Source organism: Atractosteus spatula, chromosome 4 (assembly GCF_055471065.1).
Source record: "Atractosteus spatula isolate fAtrSpa1 chromosome 4, fAtrSpa1.hap1, whole genome shotgun sequence".
Lineage (NCBI taxonomy): Eukaryota > Metazoa > Chordata > Actinopteri > Semionotiformes > Lepisosteidae > Atractosteus > Atractosteus spatula.
The window spans coordinates 54,469,027-54,491,379 of record NC_142709.1 but is presented as its reverse complement, the minus strand read 5'-3'; the positions used below and the strand labels follow the sequence as shown (position 1 = coordinate 54,491,379).

The 22,353-nt window shown below is 41.4% G+C and overlaps 1 protein-coding gene across 3 annotated transcripts in view; it reads left to right on the top strand.

Annotated features, from left to right (window-relative positions):
* Positions 1–2,749: 2,749 nt before the first annotated feature.
* The window catches only part of ngef (neuronal guanine nucleotide exchange factor), a 34,182-nt gene continuing 14,578 nt past the window's right edge, over positions 2,750–22,353 (top strand). Inside the window, exons 1-8 of one of the 3 annotated variants that reach the window (XM_088914505.1) lie at positions 2,750–2,947; positions 3,380–3,653; positions 10,914–11,028; positions 12,634–12,963; positions 16,268–16,332; positions 18,308–18,546; positions 19,110–19,270; positions 20,506–20,658. In XM_088914505.1, the coding sequence (XP_088770631.1) occupies positions 3,440–3,653; positions 10,914–11,028; positions 12,634–12,963; positions 16,268–16,332; positions 18,308–18,546; positions 19,110–19,270; positions 20,506–20,658 (1,277 nt within the window). In that variant the 5' untranslated portion in view covers positions 2,750–2,947; positions 3,380–3,439. Of the gene's footprint in view, positions 2,948–3,174; positions 3,654–10,913; positions 11,029–12,633; positions 12,964–16,267; positions 16,333–18,307; positions 18,547–19,109; positions 19,271–20,505; positions 20,659–22,353 lie in introns of those variants that run through there. The other 2 variants (XM_088914504.1, XM_088914506.1) reach the window with 2 other exon arrangements.

Genomic DNA, 22,353 nt, shown 5'->3' with positions numbered 1-22,353 from the left:
CCAGCCACAGCCTTCTGGTTTTACAATGGGCAGATATGAATGTGTGTGAACTATACAGATAATATGTGAGTGTTTCATAATTTAGCCATTGTGCACAACATCAGAATATCCTATACTTTTTCAGTCATCTATGCATATAGTGCAGTTCAACCACTGCTAGCACTTACTGTATATAATATATTCAATAGATAGATGGCATGGTGGCACAATGGTTAGCATTGCTGCCTCTCAGTACTGGGCCCTGGGTTTGATTCTGGATCTGGGGTGCTCTCTGTGTGGATTTTTTATATTTTCCCCATATTTGTGTGGGTTTGCTCTGGTGTCTTCCCACAGTCCAGAAACGCACTTGTAGGTTAATTGCCTTCTGGGAAAATTGGCCCAGGTGTGTGTGTCTGTCTGCCCTACAATGGACTGGAGTCCCGTCCAGGGTTGTTGCTTGCTGGGATAGGCTGTGGCTCTCCCGAAATGAATGGATATGTGACTCTTTCTATCTCTTATGTCCTAATCACTAATATGGTGGATTTTAACAATAAAAATAAGTTGTACACTTAAAAGCACACCTTAATAAAAATACTCTTAATTATTTAAAATGGCGGTTGCATATTTTAAATCTACTATCACTCCCTCTCTGTTAAATGGGAAATATGAGAAACTGTCAAAAGCTGATAAGCAGCTACTGTATGTATATATAAAGATGTATTTATACTGTATATAATGGCAATATATAAATATTTTCTCCATGAGATTTGATTAAACAGATCATAGTATTTGCTTAAATGGAAAATATCCAGACAGATGAAAGAGTGCATGGACATTTCTGCGTATGGCTCGAGCAGTACTGTACCAGCCTGCCCACTCCAAAGGTAACAGCCCCGCGCCAATGACACCGACACAAGGCCCAAAGCTTGGCCTGGGACTCTGACTGGAGCACTGGCCTAGCATGCATGGCGTCTCAACACTCTGTCTCACTTGCTGCCCTTTTCCTTCTCTTCAACTCCCCCCAGACAAACAGAGCCGTCTTCGCTTGCCTGCAAAGAGGACGTTGCTATATGATGCCTCACATTTATGCAGGGAGGGCTGTGGGTCTGATTTATATAACGTCCAGTTCTGTAGTTGGCTCAAGCTCTAATAATGATGAAATAAGCCATTGCCTGGCTAAAGAAATGACAGCGCTGGTACAGTAGGAGATCACATCACCCCTCACTGATGAAGGTCGAGCTGGGGACACAATGCAGCTATAGTGATGTTGTGATGGAGAGAGAGGCACTAGACAAGATTGCCGGCAGCGTTGTGTTTGGGAGCTTTTATACACACAGAAGTGCAAATGCAAGATTCGAATTTGATCTCCACCCAAACTTCTGTTCAATAACACCATTTTTTATGACCCAGCTGGGCAGTGTGCCATCATCTATACTCACAGATGTGCAGTACATGTTCTGTGCGTGTGCGGTCAGGGGAAGCTGTCGTCATGATGCTGAATCTGTTCTGTTTCATGATGTGCAACCAGGGAACTCTTCCTGTAATATTGCCTTTATGATTTTTGTATTTTATTTAACTCATTCATTTGTTTTGAATGCTCACATTGATCTGTGTCTCTATAATATTTAGATAAAAAAATCTATATACATATAGACTTGTGCATAATTACACAAACACTCACAAAAACATATACACATCTATAAACTCCTAGAGAGTTTTGCAATTTTCTGCTCTTTTCATTTTCATCATCCTGCCTTCCTTATGCAAAAAATGCAATTCTGTGACAAATGTTCTACTGCAAAGTTTCTCATTTTTGTTTTAAGGATACAGTTGATTATTTTTGTTTTAGGGCAGTGGAGGTTGGAATAAATTATGCCAATAACAAGAACCACCTGACAACAAGTCAGTTAGATTTGATTTGCAAATGCAACAAATGTGCCACTACAACACTTCATATCAGCAGCTTATGCATAGTTCTTGAAGATTCTGAACAACAGAAAATAACAACTTCTAAATTGTAAGTTTTGCTTATTCTTTCCTAAACTGAGCTGTATTAATAACAACCAAGGTTACTATAATAACAGAAGCACTAATGGAGGATTTAAGTGAATTGTAGATGCTCACATCATGCTCCAGAATGTGTCAACAACTTTTGCGAGTAATGTATCTAGCACAGATAATGACAATAAAAATATACAATATAACAATATTTGTTGTTTAAGTTGAATTAAACTTAAACAAATTATTAACTTTGTCAGTGACACATCTATGGCTCCCGCCTTATGAACCAGACAGTGCAGAGGATCCTACTCTTTCATCTCAAAGCAGAGCAATTAACAAACAAATGTCTCTTTGTGTCGCTAATGTCTTTTTGGATGTGCCTGCTTGGCTTGTTGCTGTATGACTCTGTCAAAAACAGACAAAACATAGAGAAGAGATCTATAGTCTTCACTTCATTGCGCCTAAAAGCAGGATGTGATAAAATAATTCAGCTCATCTAGAGATGTAATATCTGCTCTGTCGAAGAAGGTGTTAAATGTAATCAATAACCTACATGTGCAATAACAAACATACTACAGACGAGGCCTTGAATTGTTACTTCTGAGTCAGGAGGAAATATTTTGTTGGGCCAGCTTGTACTTTCCCCTCTTCTTCCAAAAGAACTTCCCTTTAGAGCGAGCTTTCTGGCTCTACAGCCTCTAAGGGAAAAGAGTATTCATGGCATTCAGAGGAACTGGTTTACTCTCCCCTGCTGGTTCCTGATTTGTGTAATAAAGAAAAGAGCCCTGTGGAAGGTGAACTTTGATCATCACCTGACAAAAGATAAGGGTCCGGCCCAACTTTCGATGGTTTGTCCTGAAACTCAGAGTGCTGTGAGGAGCATTCACTGTGATATCCAAGTCTTCCCTGGGACTAAAACCTTACAAGTCTGGTGCTCTGTAAGATAATGAAGTATCCGTTAGCAAAGGTGAGTTCATTTTTTTTGTGTGTGTGTGCGCACTGTCTTTGTTATTTTAAGACATTAAGGAAGTGCAGTGAAACTATAACTCCCAAGACGAATTGGAATGTCTTGACGCTGATAAATAGGGTGGTGTGTCCGTGTAAACAGATACTATAATTATTAGTCCAAGTGTGACTGCCTGTTACGCAGGTACCTGAGGTTGCTAACAACACCACCTGCGCCTTCCTAGAGTTGTGTTTGTCACGGGTGGAGACAGGACGATTCGCTTACAAAGAAAGCAGCCGGTGTACTGCCGAATGCAGGTGCTAAGTAAGAATGTGATATGCATGACTGGGAATTTTGTTGGATCGAAGCAGCAGTTCCGTTCAATTCTGCGGATGTAACACGGTGGATACAGCACATGTTTTTTAATGGAGACGTCTTTTCCTGTTCCTGAAGCCCAGGTAAAGAAGAATGCTCTCCATCTCGTGAAATGCCTATAGAGACGCCAGCTTCGCCATGAATGTGCTATTGTCGAAGTGGAGCAAGTCCCAGGACGCCCCAGATAGGCAGTCCTCAGCTGGACAAACACAGGAAGAGGACGACGAGGATGAATCTGATCATGTGACGGGGAACAGAATACCAATCCGCAGGAATTCCAGGTTCTACAGCTCAATGAGGAGGAAGAGGCGGGCCAGGGGACAAGCGGGATCAGGAGACCAGCCTCCCGAAAGTGAGAATGAACATTTTCTTTTCACGTCAGCATGGCGAAAAAGTACTTAGTTCTGATTCTAAGAGAACTAGAGAACAAGTTGGGTGAACCCAACATAGAAAAGCTATCTGGTTTCAAACAAAGACAGTTACACTGAGAGAACTATGGTTAAGTAATCCCATAGCTACAACAGAGTGATTGGTATTTCGTTAAAAAAGCTGTTTTTTAAGCCAATGTAAGAAGCAATTGTATTTCATTTTGTATATTTAGGCACATGAAGTTATACTTCAAAAACCTGTGACCAAGGAAGAAAAGAATGAGTGGCTTATTTATTTCTTTGAAAGCTATACATACTGTATGAAATTCATTTTTTATGAAAGCAGTATTGTATTTTTAGCCTGACATCCGAGTGCCAGAGTCCTAGTTCCCTCCAATCACTGCTTTGTGGCATTTTGCTGTAACATGGAGGCCAAGGACACCAGAGAAGTGTTTGCTTCGTATCAGGCTGAGATACTATAATAAAAGCTGTAATTTCTCTGGAGAAGTGAGGTCGGTGGCTTTTTAGCAGCAATAGTAACCTCACCAGAAACACACAGCAGTCATTATCTCTGATTAAACAGAAGGTTCTCATAGAAATACTGTATATGCTTAATACCGAGAGATCGTCTGCAGTGTCCTTCATTGTGTGTGAATCTAATATTGAAAACCAGTTCACTGATGAATCACAAGCTACTGTATTTCATCTACTGCAGACGAGGATATTTGAAACTTTGAAGCTGATTGAACAAAAAATCACCCACAAACTCCAGAATGCTTTCTTCAAATCACTCCATTACTACAAGGGAAAAAAATGACTCAGTACATTATTACTAGTGTAGATCTCTTTGAAAGCACCAAGTTCAACAGGTTACACGACTGCCTCCACTATCTGTTCTGTGGTAATCAGTTGCCCTCTACAGCAGCATTGGCAATTCATGAAAAAAAGAACTTTATAATTATGTATAAAATACATAAAGGTATTTATGATATATATGCTAAATGTTATAAATATATACAGTATGAAAATGATATTTTGCATTGAACTATTTGGAGCCTTGAACAGCAGCTCAGTGGCATGATATTAGTTCTTGTGTGTTACCATAATATGGTCTTGGGTTCAGTTAGACGGGGTACCTTGTGTGTGGAGTCTGCATGGTCTCTCCATGCTCTCGTTGGTTCACTCTGTATTTTCGGTTACCTCTACCTCACAAAGACATACTGTTTGACTGTTGGCGTGTAGTGAGTTGGCATTTCTGGGAGCAGCTGGAGTCAGACACTGGATAATGGAGTCAGTTAGGTACCATTCTAACTAGGGCTGGATAAGGCTCAGGAGAAAAACTAACAGCTGTGAGTTCTGATGAATCCTGAAAAAAAAACATTTCATGATAAACATGCATGCACCCCTTTATATCAAGGCATTTGCTTTTAATAAGAAGAGACTTTTAAATATCCATCCATTTGTTTCTAACTGCTACTGTAATCACTGCTACTTCCAATTCAAGGTCCCGGGGAACAACAGGTATAATGCAGGAGACACCCTGGACGGGTGCCAGTCCATCGCAGGGCACAAAGACACACACACACACACACACACACACACACACACACACACACACCAGGGCCAGTTTTCCCAGAAGCCTGTTAACCTACCAGCATGTCTCTGGGGTGGAAGAAAACTAAGCACCCGGAAAAACCCACACAAACACCGGAAGAAAATACCAAATCCAGGCAGATAGCAGCCCAGATCTGGAATTGAATGCAGAGTCCCAGTGATGCGAAGCAGCAGTGCTATACCATGACACCATTGTTTTTACCAGTTGTATTTGGAATGTGTTGTGTGTTGCACTGCCTGCTGCTTAAATTGCCCCCCTTGGGGATAAATCAGGCATTTGGAATTGAATTGAATAATGTGCCAACTTGCCACCCATTTAAATACCCATATTTTAGATTTTACAACATGACAGAAAAATAAACGTGTTGTAATAATGAACTCCTTAGGCTATCTCAGAGCTGTTCGAGTGACAGGCCACGTGCTTCCTCAACTCAGCCCTTGAGTAAAAGCTTACAGAAAAACTAACATAAACTCATGCGGTTGGCAGATCAAGAGCTGCCTCTTCTTTTCTTCTTTTGTTTTTTGTATTTTTTCTTCATTTCTCTTCGCAGAGTAAGAAGTAATTAGGATAATTATGGCTGAAACGATACCCACAAAAATGAATGCAAACCTCACGACTCGTTGGTTTCTCCTTGTGACTTTACGTACCTTTGAGAATCAGAATTTCACTCTTTGTCATAATTGAATCCATTTGAAGCACAAGACCAACTATGTTTTGTAGGAAAAATACTCCCCTTATATGAAAGAGAGTATTTCACCGGGGACAGCATCGAGGAATTAGATGCTTTGAGAATGTTTGAATTATTTTAGGTAGGAAAGGTTTGGTTTAGCCTGTCTGCTAATGGGCAGCCTCCTGACCACGGGATGAGATCAAACCCCATTCAGAGAGGAGTTAGCCAAAGGAGAAGCTGCAAGCTGGAAATGGAGTGGAGGAGGGAAGCTTGAGTCGAATACGAAGGGAGGTGTTTGTGTTCGATATACAGCGGATGGTATATAGCAAATGTCTGTAATGATGGTGATCAGGAACAGCTGGATGAGATTGACATGTGTTGACATTGACATGTTATCCCTCCTGAACTTCATTTAATAAGTTCCATTTAAGCTCAAGAATTGTTCCATTGCCCATGAGAAGGCACTTAAATATATGTAAGAAATATAACAGAAATGTAGCTGATTTACATGGGTTAATGAAAACAATAATGGTTACATATTATCAGTGTGCATGTTGTTTTGAGACAAAAAGGTCTTTAGTTATTTTAAATTGTTTTTCTTGCAAATTGCTGGGTTTTTTTTCTGTGATATTTGCCTTATGAGTCACAGCTTTGATGTAAATGTAGCTTCATAAAGGTTAAATAGCTTTGTATGTGTTAGGTGGAGCTCTACCTCACTGAAGCCTGTCCAACATCAGAAGCTAAGCAAGGCGAAGCTACAGTAGGGTAGCACTTGCTAAATGGGTGACACATTAGTAGTGTAGTGAGCTTCTGGACTCTTTTCACTGGACCAGATATTCTAAACCAGTCACCCAATATAGAAAAAGGGGACATTGCATGGCAACAGGTGCTGTCTTTCAGGAGAGAAATCAAAATAATGCCGACTTTAAAGATCCAGTGACATGACCAGTTTAACAACTGCTTTTCACATCTGCCGTACATAACCCTCCCTGATTTGCCACACCTCCTCAGTTCACACATCAAAGCTGTTAAAACAAAAAGCATTGTGTTGTTGCCCCACAGACACCTTGAACATCTAGGAACAAAAGAAGTCTGCTCATCTTCGGAGTTCAGTTAAAAATAATAATCCTAATTAATGCCACTGATGGGCGGCATGGTGGCACAGTAGTTATAATTACTGCCTTGCAGCTCTGGGGCCCTGGGTTTAATTCCAGACCTGGGGTGCCGTCTGTGTGGATTTTGTATGTTCTCCCCATGTTCATGTGGGTTTCCACCAGGAGCTCTGGGTTTCCCACAGTCTAAAAACATACTGGTAAGTTAGTTAGCTCCTGGTCCTTGTGGGAGTGTGTGTGTCTACAAAGGCCTGTAGACAGAGCTGGACAGAGTGTATCCTCTATCGGATACCCATTGCTTGCTGGGATAGGCTCCGGCTCCCCAGTGACCCTGTATTGAATAAAGAGGTTAGAAAATGGATGGAATTGCATTTTTCAAGCCTAATGATCCCAAAGTGCTTCATATATAGGATGAAACACACTTCATCCTCTGCTGATGAAGTCACCCAACTGGGTGATTTGTGCACAGCATATCAGCTGGAGGAGTGAGAAACTGCTCCACCAGCTCAACTAAGGGGGAAATTTAAAAAAAAGAATAACTCTGGTAGATTAATCAATGGGATTCAGGCAAACAGGGACATGTGTGGGGAAAATGAGAGAGTTACAAAAAATAAATTATCAGCAATATAAATTAATAAAAAATTTCATATTAAACATTGAAATCACACTAGATTACACAGTTGCCTGTTTGTAACTTTACAAGGTCAGACAATCTGCAAAAGGCTGCTGCCTGAAATTGCATGTAATAAAAACCCAGCAGAAGGACATACTGTACGTGCGAACATGGCTACTGCCCCTGTTCTCTCTGCCTTTACTGTGCAGCTTCATATCTGCAGAAGTGGTGACAGAAATAATGATTGATTATACCATCTGTACCTTGTACTGTACTTAGGACTACCTTCTTCTTCCTCTACAGTTTGATTTCTATAGCTGTGAAAAGAAAGGTAGAAACATTACAACACAAGGAACAGATTGTACACCTCATACTGTAGGTTTCACAAGACTGTACTTTTTTGCAGCTGTCGACTCAGTTGGATCATATAAGAATAAACTCAGTGGGGCCTGAGAGCAATTAGGCTTCATGTAACCCAGAAAGCAAAGTTTCTGATTGACTTGTAAAGTTCTTTTTTGTGCTTTTATTATTATTATTATTATTATTATTATTATTATTATTATTGGATCATTGTGAATAAAACAACGTCTGCATTTCTAGAGAGCTGCAAGGAAAAGTTCACTAGGTGAAAAGTCTGGACTATTTGATTAGAGCCATGTTTTGTAAAAGGAAAAATGCAAAAATAGAAATCTTGTGAATGAAAGAAAATGACCTTGGATATCTAATGGTTACTTTTAAGGGGTTCTAAAGTAGTACTAACTCTTCTAAAAATATGATCTGATTATTTCCAGTATTATCTATGCTTTACAGAACATCCAGATATAACACATTGGATGACTACTATGTGCTACAGGGTTGAAGGCTGCCTGCATGTTTTCTTAGGGAAGCTGTACACTCAGGATGTGTGTGTTTGTTGTACTTCAGCTTGCACGTTAAATGTGTTGGCTTCTCTGGACATAGTAACAATTCTTCTAACTCACGTAAAAGAATACTCAGAGACTCAGGGTAGCGTCACTCTGATCGATGAATTGCACATAGCCATATACCCTTGAATAACTTCCCCCCCCTTAAAAATAAATTCATAAGATGTACAGTAACGTACTGTAGGTACCATAGCCGTTAGATTAGTTCTTATGAAATAGGTGCAAACAGAGAAGGAATGTTTGTGCTAGAATATGTCTTGGAACCCCATCTTGAATCACTGTAATTTACAGCCTTCTCAAAATTATGAGAATCCGCACACTCAGTGAAAACAATGTATCTTCACGAGGAGTGACAGCACCCAAGAATGAAAAGTGTTGAAAAAATGTCTAGTGAGTGTTACATCATAGTAGACTTCTCTGAACCCGTCTGGCTGAGGGCTTGCCCCCTGGACACGGGACAAGAGAGTCAGGACCTCCATGCAGGGTGACGAGTGAAACAAGGGCAAGCAGCTGCTTTCGTTGTTTTGCAATTCCATTTATCGGGCAGCACACACAACTGCACAGCGGTATTGTACGTCGGTGTCGACTCAGCCTTGGGAAATTCGCTCTTGGTGTGTTACAGAGAAGACGAGCGAGCAGCTCCATCCTCTGCCCAAGACTCTCTCTCTGCAAGGCGCTATGGCACCTTTCAACAGCACCGGCTAGCACATGAAACTGAAAAAGAGGGGACCCCTCAGGCTGGGCACACAAGTGATTAAGTACAGCAAAGGGTATACAAATCTCCTGTGCCCCATAATGTAAAAAGTAAATGGTTAGGCATGAAAATATTTTCTGTGGAATTCCCTGCTGTTACATACAGCGTGCATCGTAGCATTTTCTGTCAGGTTAGGGTAAATCAAGATTATGTACTTGAGCCTGGCATTTATTCGTAACACTCCCAAATTATCATTACTGTTATCTTTTTAAATGATTTTTTAATACTATATGAGAAGCAGAACACATGTGAAAAGATGTAATTCAAATGCTTTCAATGTGAACTCAGTAGGCACTTGTTTCCCAAGCCATGTATAATTGTTCCATAATTATTATATTTAAATTAGGGATGCATATGATAACAAAACATGACAGTTACCCCTATAAATAAAGTGGAGAGTGGTTTTTGGCAGTGTCTCCAGAGAGACCGTTCCCTTACGGAAAAGTGAGCTTTCTTCCCGGACTCCGGTGTAGTGTCTCTCAGGACGACTCTCGGGTGAAGCCTGTCAGAGTGCACCTTTCTTAAAATCCTCGCTCTGGTGACAGAGAGCTGCTCTGACACCATGTGTCTGGAGGAATAGGAATGTTGTGCTTCTGCCCTGTGTTTAGAAAGGCAGGTCCGGGAATGCCAGGAATGCCTGCTGTGACTCAGGCTTCCATTTACACAACACTGAAGAACTGGAAATGCTTGTCAGGTGGCATGAACAGAGGCTCTGCCATCAAGGTTATCACATCAATGAGGAGGATGGTATGCAAGTCAACATGGTTCCTGGAAGTCAAAGAAAAACAGTGCCAATCAGCAAAGCGCTGAGCCAGGTGTGCTGCAGTATGCGGCAGACAAGTTTGGCATTCAACACATTTATTTCATGCCATTTGAGGACTTTAAAAATACACTTGCTGCTTGTTCACATACTGAAATATTAATAACTTGATCCTGCATCTGAACTTCACTAAAATAGTTACAGATTTGCTGAAAATTAAACCACTTTCCCTGGTTTCCCAGTGCCAACACCTAGTGTAACATAAAATTGCTGAACTGAAATCTGATAGCAGGAGGCACTTCTTCTGGGAGTTGTGGGAGTCTGAATCAAAAGGCCAAGCAGTGTTGATGAAGCCTCACTTCCTTCAGGAAATGCTTGCATGAGATTACTGGATCAATTCAACTGAAGTACAAGAGTGATAATAAGGACAAGTCAATTTCACACAGCTGTTCCTGATCGCCAGAGATAAGACACTAGCTTCATATACCGAACTCAAACATCTCTCTGTACACTCGTCTCGAGTTTCCCTTCTCTGCCCCATCTCCACCTTGTAGCTGCCCCTTGGCTCATTCATTCTGTTTCAGGTTTGAGTCTCCTTGTCCTACAGTCAGGAGGCTACCCCTTAATCAAGTGGGTTAAGCCAAACTTTTGTCAGCAAGTAGTCAAAGCGGTCAGTTCTTGTTGTCGTTAGTGAATGGGCTGGATGGGCCAAATGCCCTATACTTCTTTGTAACCTTTTCTTATAGTCTTGTGTACTTCTAAGCCTTTAACCTCTCAAAATCTTCCTTTTGTTTCAGATGACGCACAAGTGAAAACAGCCACAGACTCTCCCTCCAGCAACAACACAGGAAGCAGCTGTCCCTCGAAGCCCCGAGTTATCGTAAATCCTCCTCGCTCTCCCCAGACTCCAGGGTGAGTGCTGACCCGCATGTCCTGGGGGCAGCAGGTCTCACTAAATCCTTTGCTACGTTCTCCACTCCATTTTCCAGCAAATCACACAGTCAGCATAAGACAATACTTCCTCTACTCTTCACTTTGCTTAGATGTTTCTAGGGAATGTTTGCTACAGCATTGTTTACTCATGAGTCAGGAAAGCAAAGGAAGCTGAGCTACTTGAAAATCCATTGACACAATATTCATCCATCTACCCATTGTCTAATTGCTTCATGCAATTCAGGGTCACGGGGGAGCCAGAGCCTATCCCGGGCAAGCAACTGGATGCCAGTCTATTGCAGGGCAATACACAATTTTTCCAGAAGCTAAAAGACCTACCAGCACGTCAACCTACCAGGGCATTGACACAATGTGACTTGACATAAACTGATGTCAGTCACCAGCACCAGTAGCAGTGCTCATCACTTCACAACACCTTAGCACATCCCTAGGGCTCCTCCAAGAGCACAAAGGTGCCCTCCCCCCTTCCTACAGACTGCCCCTCATCAGCTTTCTTTGCCTCTCTCCTACTATTTTATTAATCAAAAGCAAAACCTTAAGGCATCAGATACCACCTTTGCAAAAAAGGGCTTATATACTGTGCTGCATCCACCCATTGGAATGAATCTTCTGGTTTCCCTTATAACTGACCTCCAAACTCATCTTTCTGCTCAGGATAATGACCATGCTTGCCATTACTTTGACTCTGTTCAATCAGTTTGTCTTTGCATGCTGATGTTCAGGTCTGATCAGATGAGAGCTGACAGTCAGGCCATTGTATAGTATGTTATATGTGCTGCATTGTACATTGTTTTGTATAAAATCCATCAAGTCTAATATCTAAAAACAATGGGTTTTCCATGTCATAAAGCTTGTGAGATATTGATGCATTACTGCTTCCTTTTTCTGTGATTATTATATCCTATTAAAAAGTAATCTGTTTTTATATCCACTTAGGGTATGCATGCAGAACAGATTTTCCTCTCTGTAGGTTTCTTCTGAGTGAATAAATATAGATAATATTTGTGTGTCATATTCTGGTGCTTCTAACAGCAATCACATTTTCTGAGATCACAGATTTATTACTTTTGGCAATGGTCATGTCTGTCTTGTTTTCTACAGACATCAGTAGACCCTAATTGTGTATTTGTGGAGTGTTCAGTAACTGTTGTTGGAAAAGGACAGAAATTACAAGTTCTTTCCAAAACACACTTGTTGGGTGTGTTAAAAAAAGCAAATAGACCTTATTAGAACACTGGATTTTTATGCACAAAACTAGTTGTACTAGTTTCTGTAGAATTGAAATGTAGGGAATATATACATATATATAGACATACTGTATGTCCTGTGTAATCTTGGATGAATGTACTCATAGTGAACAACAAAAACGTACATGTTTAGATAGGAGAGCATCACAGAGACTCTTCAGAGGGTGTCTCTAAAGTTTCAGTCTCTGACAAAGTTTCAGTTCACGCGGAACCTGCTAGTGAGTGGAGTCTGTGTAATGCCAGCAGCACCTCAGCTCTCATCTCAGTGGAATCATCAACAGTTTTGTTTGTTGCTGTTTCTGATTTGCTCATGCAGGCCAGCCTCGCCCTTCAGGCCTGGAGCCCTGTTGCCCAGCAATGGGGAGCCTGGAACTCAGAGTTCACAGCAAATTGGGTCCATTTCCCCTCCAGTGAAGAGAGACCTCAAGGGTGGGTGGCAGGACAAGAAAGCTTTTCTTCTGAACAGCCAACAGAGGTCCTTGTCTTCAGGGATACCTCAGCCCAGGTCAGGACACCAAAGTCCACGCACGCAAGTGGAGACTCTCACAGAGCAAGTGGCAGCCTGCTCTGTCCATGGGCAGAAAAGCATGGACAATGAAGGAAGAGACTCAGAAGAAGCAAATGACTTAGACTCAATCTCACTGAGGTAGGTGGAGTTCAGTTCTGGCCGTATGTAAACAGTCATCAAAAATAATGTGAATTTTCATCCTGAGTTTTTGGATTTGACATTAGAAAAAAATATAACCTTGAAAAGCAATGCCTCTGTGTTGTGAAAAGAAAAGCCTGGGATTATGTACAGTAGCATGAGTTTCTTAAAGTTTGCTTCAAGTGGCAGAACTAGGAGTCATTGCCTGTGTTAAATTACGGTAAATTAGCCCTCAGTCTCATAGCTAACAAGTGGGATCAAGTTAAATTTGAATGTGTAAGTTTTGCACACCTTATATCACAATTTTTAATTCAGGCTGGAAGAGAGTATTACAAACCTTTCATAATAAAAACATTTCTAACAATACCAAAAAATACACATATCAATAAACATTGTTTGATTATTGTTCATTTCAGTTTTAAGTTTCAATAACCAGCTTATGAGGACTGGTAAAATTCAGAACATACCTGAATTTGCACCCCGTAAATATAAATATGTGCAACAACCATTGATTTTACCACACATCAATATTTAATGTAGAAATATAATTTCTTTCAATAACCAAGATGACAGGATTTTTAGAATAGAAGAAGATTTAATTTCACTCCTGCAACATTTATATTCACATCACTATCAGTAACTGCTTATCCAGTTTAGGGCCATGGTACCTTGTGCCCGGAGCCAATCCTGGGCACACAGCAGGATACACCCCGGACAGGATGCCAGTCTATCACAGGTCACACACAGACACACAAGCACACCAAATTCGCACAAGTCAAGTAATCTACCGTATGTCATTGGACTGTGGGAGGAAACAAGAGCACCTGACAACCCACATGAAAGCAGTGAGAACATATAAGCTCCATGCAGATAGGATCCCAGGGATTGAACCGAGGGTCCCTGGCAGCAAAGCTGACCACCGCGCCACTGTGCAGCCTTAGCATTTATAATACAACAAGTTATTTACCTTTACTACAGAAGTTATAGAGTTTAAATATTTTACAGACGTAAGCCTTTTGTTATTTTCTCTCCAAGAAATGACAATACGTAACATTTTTGTATGTGGACTACACTCTGTGGACTTTGTAGTGTCTCATTTGCAATGTCTTTCAGGTATTTAGACAGTGAACTGTGTGCTTTGTTTTATGATATGTATTTTAAAGTCTTAAAGACCAAGTTGTACAAATGTCTTTATGTAGCATTGTAAGGTACTTTACTTTTTTAAAAAGGGAAAAGTTCTGTCAACTGATGAGACAATAGCTGCCATAATGCCCATCCATAAAAGGTAGGCAAAACTGGGATGATGAATATGTGGGTTACCCCTCGAATCGAGCCTGCTGCTTGCAGTTTTATTGTAACAATACAAGAGGTAATGTTGTAATCAGGTTACACTTTATATAATATTTCCTTTGAACACTGAAGGGTGCCCACTTCATCCTTCACTTACCACCCCATAGTCAGATCTCATCAGATCTCAGAAGCCCAATAAGGATGGGCCTTTTCAGTTCCTGGTCAGGAACAACCAGGCTGATGAACAGTGTCAGTGGACCAATATACTGTAGGTGATGGTCTTCCCTCTGGATCAGAAGTTCCAAACCAGTCACCCAGTATGGTGACAGCACGCTGGGACACTCTTCTGAATGAGGTGCTGTCCTTCAGACAAAACATTAAAATAAAGTCTGTAGTGCTGGACATTAAAGATCCCAGGACAATTATATGAGCATTGATATCTTCAAAGTGTTAACAAAACCAACCCAAGAGTCTGATTCAAACCCAGCAATGAATCAATAGTCTCAGATCACAGAAAGATCCATAGAAGTTTGGAACTATTTACCACTATAACCATACAAGGCTCCTTGGTTACACCTCAAGAGGCAAAAGATGGGATTCTGAGATTGAACAGGTCCTAGCTGTGGAGCAGGCTGGGTCACATGGTCTCTTACTGTCTGTACCAGTGACCTTCTTCATGTTCTTACTTTGGTCTGATCTCAAATTCTTATTTAACCTTAAAAGGACTGTTAATTAATTGATTTAATAGATTTCAGCGTGTTTGGTAGAAGTAGGAGGCTTGTTAAGGTTTTTAAATTAAGGTTTAAGATAAGCAGTAGCTCACATGATGGCTCTTGTATTAACATCAGGGATTTGCATTTGAAGACCAGTGTTTGTGTTTCAGCAGATGTGTAGTATTGCCTCTAGATATGAGCCCTGAGGTTTCCTGTGGGAAAACTGTAAACTGTGAAGATATTTGCTATCTTTAGTTACTCTATCAATACGAATGTGAAGTTTACATAAGAGCAAAATAGAAACCAATGCTAATTCTTGATAATGTTTTTGTCCCTTCTCCACTAAAAGTGTCTGTAATTCTCAAACCTTAAAGAAATGGAGAAAGTAAAACAAATATCACAGCAAACAATAGCCTTTGTCATGCACAATGATAAAAATAGAAGAAGAAATCTGTCATAGTCTGGGGAGAGAAGAATCCCAGAAAAGCAATGGTTTGTGGGAAACAGAACCCCTGGCATCCAAATAATGAGGAATTCCTGCAGGATATACTGCAGTAACTTTGAACAAAAAGGAAGACTGTTTTCTGTTTTCAAATTTTGCTTTAAGTATCAAACTGTCATAGTTGTCACTGTATGTTGAGAAACAAAAAAGAAAGTCCTGCATATTTTTAAGTAATATATAGAACTGGCAATTGTGTGCTTTCCACATCTGAGCTCGCAGCTGTGAACCTGTGACCCCACACAAGGGAGAATGAGGTTTTGGAAGACTCCTCTGACCTGCCCATCTTTGAGTCTATTGACTTTTAATAAGTCACATGTAACACAACCCCATACCAGAGAGGTCAGAGCTCACCAACAGAGCACCAGGCAGAGCACTGCAATCCTGCAAGTGCTCGAGAGTCCACAGGGGATGCTGTGTTATGAGAGATGAAACAGTCCTGGACAACTACTTCTGCTGCACCCTCAATGGTGTTAAGCCAACTGTGAGCAGGTGTTATGAGAACCCTAGTCACAGTCAGCAAGTGACATGACCAGGAATGGAACCTTTTAATCAAAGAGCTCTACATATGGTGGAGATGAAGCCACTCAGGAGTTCCCTAAACATATTTTAGTTTAATACTGTATGTTCAAAGTAACTTGAATAAAAATGGCCACTTTGGTGTGGGGGGTAGTTATCATATCACAATCTAACAACAATATTAAAGGGGATGATTCATTCAAGGAAAATTAAAGAAAAAATATTAAGAGATTTATAGCTTCCAACACATAAAGGTATGCCTGTTTTCTTCTTCCGTGTTCAGGCTGGTGAATAACAGAGACGGAGATGCTGCCATCTGTTCAAGTATCAGAATCATTAAAAACATGGGTAAGTGACTTCAAATCACATAGCTAGTGACTCAGAATCAACTCCATGGCCTTTTCATTAACACTGTGTCTTGTGTCTAAGCTCTGGTGCCGAAAGCTAATTTAAACTTATGACCTTAGGAGCTCCCAAGCAGCACTGACAGCATGTAGCCAAGCACCAGTGATGAGAAAAGTTCAATATGAGCAACAAAGAGCAAGGAACTGAACAACTAATTAAATATGTGTTGTTAATAACACAAATCTCAACATTTAGATGTTGACAGTCTTTCAGGTAAGACATTCCCCTGGGTTTATAGGAATGCCCCACACTGACAGGCTGAAGAAACTGAAATGTTTTAGCCTTAAAGAGAGAAGACTATGAGGGGACTCGTAACAAGCACTCAGTCCTCCAAGTCATCCTGCTGGACTTCTTCAGAATCAAAAGTGAAACATGAACCAGAGGTTACAAGTGGAAAATAAATGTAGAAGTACATTTAAAACTGAGAATGAGAATTCTTTAGCTAAAGGGTTGTGGGAGCTTGGAACAAACTGCCCAGCAATGTAGTTGGAACCCATACTCAGGCTTCCTTCAAGAAATGGCTGGATGAGATCAATTAACTGCCCAGTAACATGGTGAAGCCTGGGCTGTGTCAATGGCTGTGAGCAAGATTCCCCAAGCACACGATTGGTTGTGTTTATTTGGCCAGCATTCTCCTATCTTTTGTGACACCTGCAGCTCCTAGTACCTTGTAGTGGCCTACAAGCTTGCAATGATATCACTGAGAGATTTACTGCTCATCCATTCAGTTCTCATTCTCCTGTAACACACTGCACAGCCTGCAGAGTGTCAAATGGCACAGATCCAATTGCCAAGTTGTAAATAACAGGCAATTAAAAAATAAAGTGGAGACAAATCAGCAAGCAACTGGCAATTCTAAACATCATTTTGAGAAAGCACCGTTCCCGGTTCTCACACTATCTTATCGCAAGAATGACCACATAGATTTCCTTAAAGAAAGAAACCACTTGCTGTTCACTCACTGACAAAAGCAGCCATAAAACAAAAATGTTGGAATAACCTGTTTTCTGTTACTTTTGTTTGTCCTTAATTCTAAACAGCTGTTGTTACACAGGCAACTATATTACTTTTGAAAGCAACTCATCGTCAACTTAACATTATGAGGTACATACTGTATATCTCAGGTCACTAATGATACTCTTTCATTCTATCTATGAATTACTGCATTTGTCATACCATCAGGCTTTTTTCTATGCTAATGACAAAACAAGAAAAAAGAAATTAACAGTCAATCCATTCAGACATGAAAGATTACCAGATGTGCAGTTGAAGACCCCATGTGATTGGTTTCTGCCAGGGGAAAATCACGCAGGTTGCTCTGAGGCTCACATGATCACGCTCCTGAAAGAAGTGTCTGTGTCTTCTCTAGCAATACATTAAACAAATCCACACTAAAATGCACAAAAATAACATAAACACACACAATTCACAATGACTGCACACTGTTCAGTTCTTTACAGAACTGGATTAAGCGAAACCATTTTCAATTTGATATACACTAGTGACTTATGTGAATCTGACTCACTGGATAAAAAAAAAAACTAATTCACATACAGATAATTAATTACCTATCACAAGATGCACGAAACGCATCTTCTACTTTACGTTTCATCTGATATAGAGCCAGGCATTGTGCTGTTTGAACACAGAATGTAATTTCAGCTTTCTAAATTCCTACAGATCTCAATCCTACAGAGCTCAATCCTCTTATTATTGACTTGATGCGGTCGATTTATCAGCGTCTCCCAGCTCTTCAGGAGCTGGTGATTTGTAGAGACCTAGTATAGCCGCAGACACAGTGGCCCTCCAACACGACAACTGCCCACCCCAATAAAGGACACAGCAATTTTCACCTCTAGCGCAACACGCAGAGCAGTTTCACTCAATGCTTTCTCTCAATGCTTTCTGCCTGTGCCAGAGTTGTGCCTGTACCAGGAGTACCGCGACAAGTCCAAACAGCACGAGATTGAGCAGAGGCGGCGGTGTGACGCTCTGGCCACCACAGGGCCCAGCAGAGGCATTCCTGAGAAGGCGGCCATGCAACTCCAGAGGAGGAGCTTCTTCCAGGGAGCCATGAGCCTGTGGCAGAACCTGGAGGAAGTGCAGAAAAGCGGCATCCTGGACATCCTCAAACCCCAACAGATCATCCTGCAGGAGGTGAGGAGAGGTCTGGCCTGGCTGAGCGAAACAGGAAGAGCGTGCAATTTGCCGATCACTAATAAAACAGCAATGCGTCTTCTCCGATCTCTTGGGTGCTTTCTGCTGCCAGGCTAGAGCGTGAAACAGAAATGGCCGCCATGATCCATCCTTCAAGTGGGCTTTGTCTACATCTGTTGGTTCAATGATAATTCAATTTTGAAGAACTTTCTGATCCTTTATACAAATTCTTCTGTTAGCTGGGGGAGCATAGAGGACGGAACATAGAGAATGAAAGCACAGAGGTAGTAATTTGTTTATCTTGTTTGCTATCAGCTATACTGCTGACCTTTGAGCCCTGAACTGCAGGCTACATACAGTAGTTGTCTTTAGATTGTCACCCTCTTTAAGGCTACAGTAAGGGTTACAGTGCTGTAATAACCAAAGTGGTTTGGTTAGGTAGGGTGCTCATGAGCACACCCAAGAGATGCTAAGGCCTTTGAGGGCTGGAGTTCTCTTTTCTCTGTTTTTGAATAGAGGTACCTTTCATTGACTCAGCCATCCATTTTTTTTTCTTCCAAAAGTCAATGTTTGAGCTGGTCACCTCAGAGGAGTCCTACAACAAAAGTTTAAAGCTGCTGGAATCTCATTTCCTGAAAAATCCAGTCCTGTTGAATACGTTGAGCCAGTCGGATGTCCACTTCATCTTCTCCAACATTGAGGAAGTGATGAAAGCCAGTGAGAGGTAAGCAGAGTGTTGAAATTAATTGAGTCTTCTTTGCTTCTAAGGTAGTTGGTAAAACTTCCACTAACATTTTTGGTTTTGCAAAGTGGGCAGCTGACCACTCAACCTTTTCTGAACAAGCAAGACATGAAAGGGGAAATCTTACTCGATTTCTTTAAGTCACACGTCACTGGGTGTGGACCAACAAACTTTCCAGTTTCTCACACCCACCTTCTCTGATCCTCCAGTTCTGCCATATGTGTTGATCAACAAAGTCCCCAATCAGGCTTTAGGGCTGCCTTTCAACCAGGCTTCGAAGTCCAAGCCTGTGCCTTTTAGCTACCCTGATTGCTCTTGGCCAATAGCTCAGCATATGAGTCAGTCAGGCCATTGGCAAGGAATTGGTGTCAGGCCTCAGAGAGCAACTATGTGCAGTGCTAAAGCAGACCATCCCTCCTCCCATGAAGTCTATCAGCTTCACTTGATAACAGGTCCTGCATTGCTATCTGTGATGGACACCAGAACAATGTGTCCAGTGGTCAACACATACATCTCAGGCAGGCTCTGTTCCACATATTACCTGGTGGTCAGGAATGGTCACATTATTTATTGCTCATACTGGACCTTCCTATGGGGCCTCCCTGATGGCAAAGAGGTTCTGGATCCTGATCATGTTACAGCTTTTCCAGTCAGTCAAAGGCGGGGTTTGCTTTGCATCCATCACATACACCTCTTGACCACAGGTGCTGATTCAGCCTGGTGGTTGAGTGAAGTGTCTGAATTTCTGTACCCTGCCATTTTCTCTAACCCTCTTGTCCTGAAGATTTGTCAAGACTATGGATGTGGGCCCAATCATTTTTTACTTTTGTAGCCACCAGAGCCTAAATTACCTGTCTGACTGACACTTGGCTGTTCCCAGTCTGAGTTCAATGTGCAGATGGCATTAATACTTCATTGACTGGGACCAGAATTCCTCTCCCCCTCTCTGTGCACACTGCTCCTCGATGTACACGTCTGAGCGCTGTTGCCACACTCATCCCTGTCAGCAGACAGGTTGTGCTTGTGGTCTATGCTTAACAGCCAGACACTGTTGCGATCACATCAGAGTCCTGTTGGCCATTTGAGAGCTGCCTCTCAGATCTGGACTCTTTAAACCTGGGTCATGTGAAGCACTTCCCTAATAAGTAATGATTATATTCCTTTTCAGGAAACTCTGGCTATGTTAATAACCTAATGTTATTGTAATTATGTTCCAGGTTTCTATCTGACCTCGAGAAGAGATTGGAGAAAGGAGTCGTGATCTCAGATGTGTGTGATATCGTGTATGACCATGCAGCCAACCACTTCCATGTGTTCGTCACCTACGTGTCCAACCAGAGCTACCAGGAGCAGGCCTACAGGAGAATATTGTGGGTACTGGTTAGGACAGGGGAGAACAGGCCAAAACTGGAACAACAAACAGGCATCATTGAGCACCGCTGTTTGTTATGAACACACTTGCCTGACTCTGTTTTAATAGTTGGACTCTTCAATTATTTATACTAGATCCACCCACTAGGGAGAAGCCAATTTGTTTGTTTTTCACCTCTTGGCTTGCATCTATGAACCCCGCGACCGCACACGGGGAGGTTGAAGAAGTGTAGGCAGACTCCTCTAACTCCAGTAGTTTTTGTCTTGTAACACGGCACACACTAAGCAGTGCTGTGCCAGAGATTCAGCATTAAGGAGGTGTGTCCCTCACCAACAGGTATGACATGCCTGCAAGTGCCCAGGAGGCCAAAGGAGCCACCGTGGTGCAGAAAGCTCAGAGACCCCTGGCTGACTAGACCCAGCCTATCCTCTGTGGCACTCAGCTAATTGTGTGATGCAGCTTGGGGAATCCTGTTCACAGTCAGCTAGTGATACCTCAAACCGGCAACGGTAGAACTCAGCCTGCACTTATCTAAGAGCTTTTTACCAGCAGAGCAAATGTCTGACTCTTATTTGTAAGAGTATCTCTTGGTGGAGCACATGGCCCTCATTGTAGTATCACCATGCAAAAGATTATCATGGTGAATTTACTTGCCAATTTCATGCGTATTACCAAGGGTAACTTCCCTTTTTTACTGTGCCTCACAGCACTATGATACTGACATTTTAAGTATTAATGATTACAGTGTGATTCTGCTCTCAAAAATGTCTATTCTTGTAAAAGCATTATCATAGTATATCAAAGCACAACAAAATAATGCTAAAACCATATTAGCGTGATGTGAGCTGGCTTCCCCAAGCTCAGGCATACGATAGGCAGACTACCTGCAGGGTTCAGTAATGATAATTTGGTCGGTTTATCCTCGTCTTGCTGAGCACCAGGGAACTGGCTTTTGAGTGAGATTGACGTCAGCTTGTATCTGCTCTGAGGGGCTGACTGTGAGAATCAGAAGCAGGGGGCTCTGGCAGAGTATATTTCAGTCCCCCACCTCCTTGTGCTAGTGAAAGGGTTTTGTAGTGAAATCTAGTTGATTAAATAACTGTGTCAGTTTCAAAAAGAAATAATCAGGGGTTCTTAAGAGAAAGCATAATAAAAGTTGACATTTTTAAAATGTGAAGGAAAATCACTCAAAAATTACTCAAAAAATACTGGTAGGATAATTGACCCTGGTGTGAGTGTGTTTGTGTCCGTGTGTCTGCCCTGTGATGGACTGGTGTCCTGTCCAGGATGTATCCTGTCTTATGCCCTTTGCTTGCTGGGATAGGCTCCAACAAAACTGGAAGAAGCAGTTAGAAACTGAATGGATGTTGTCATATAGAGTAGTTATACAAATGTTGAAAATCCAGCAATTACTAAAAAGACTGTGTTTTTCCCAAAGTAGAGTATTCTCGTAACTTACTTTTGATATAATCTTTTGATGGTTTTGAATAATGAGAACTGTACCATATTATTTCTTGGAAAACACCTTATTCTTGTTCTGTAAATCAAATGCAGTTGAAAAAGATACATCAAAGATTATACATTACAAATAGGAAAAGTCCAAAAAATAATTGCAGGACGTGTCCTTTAATTATCTCTACACCTTACAATGAGGAATTGTATGCCTTGTCATTTGACACAAATCATAAATGAA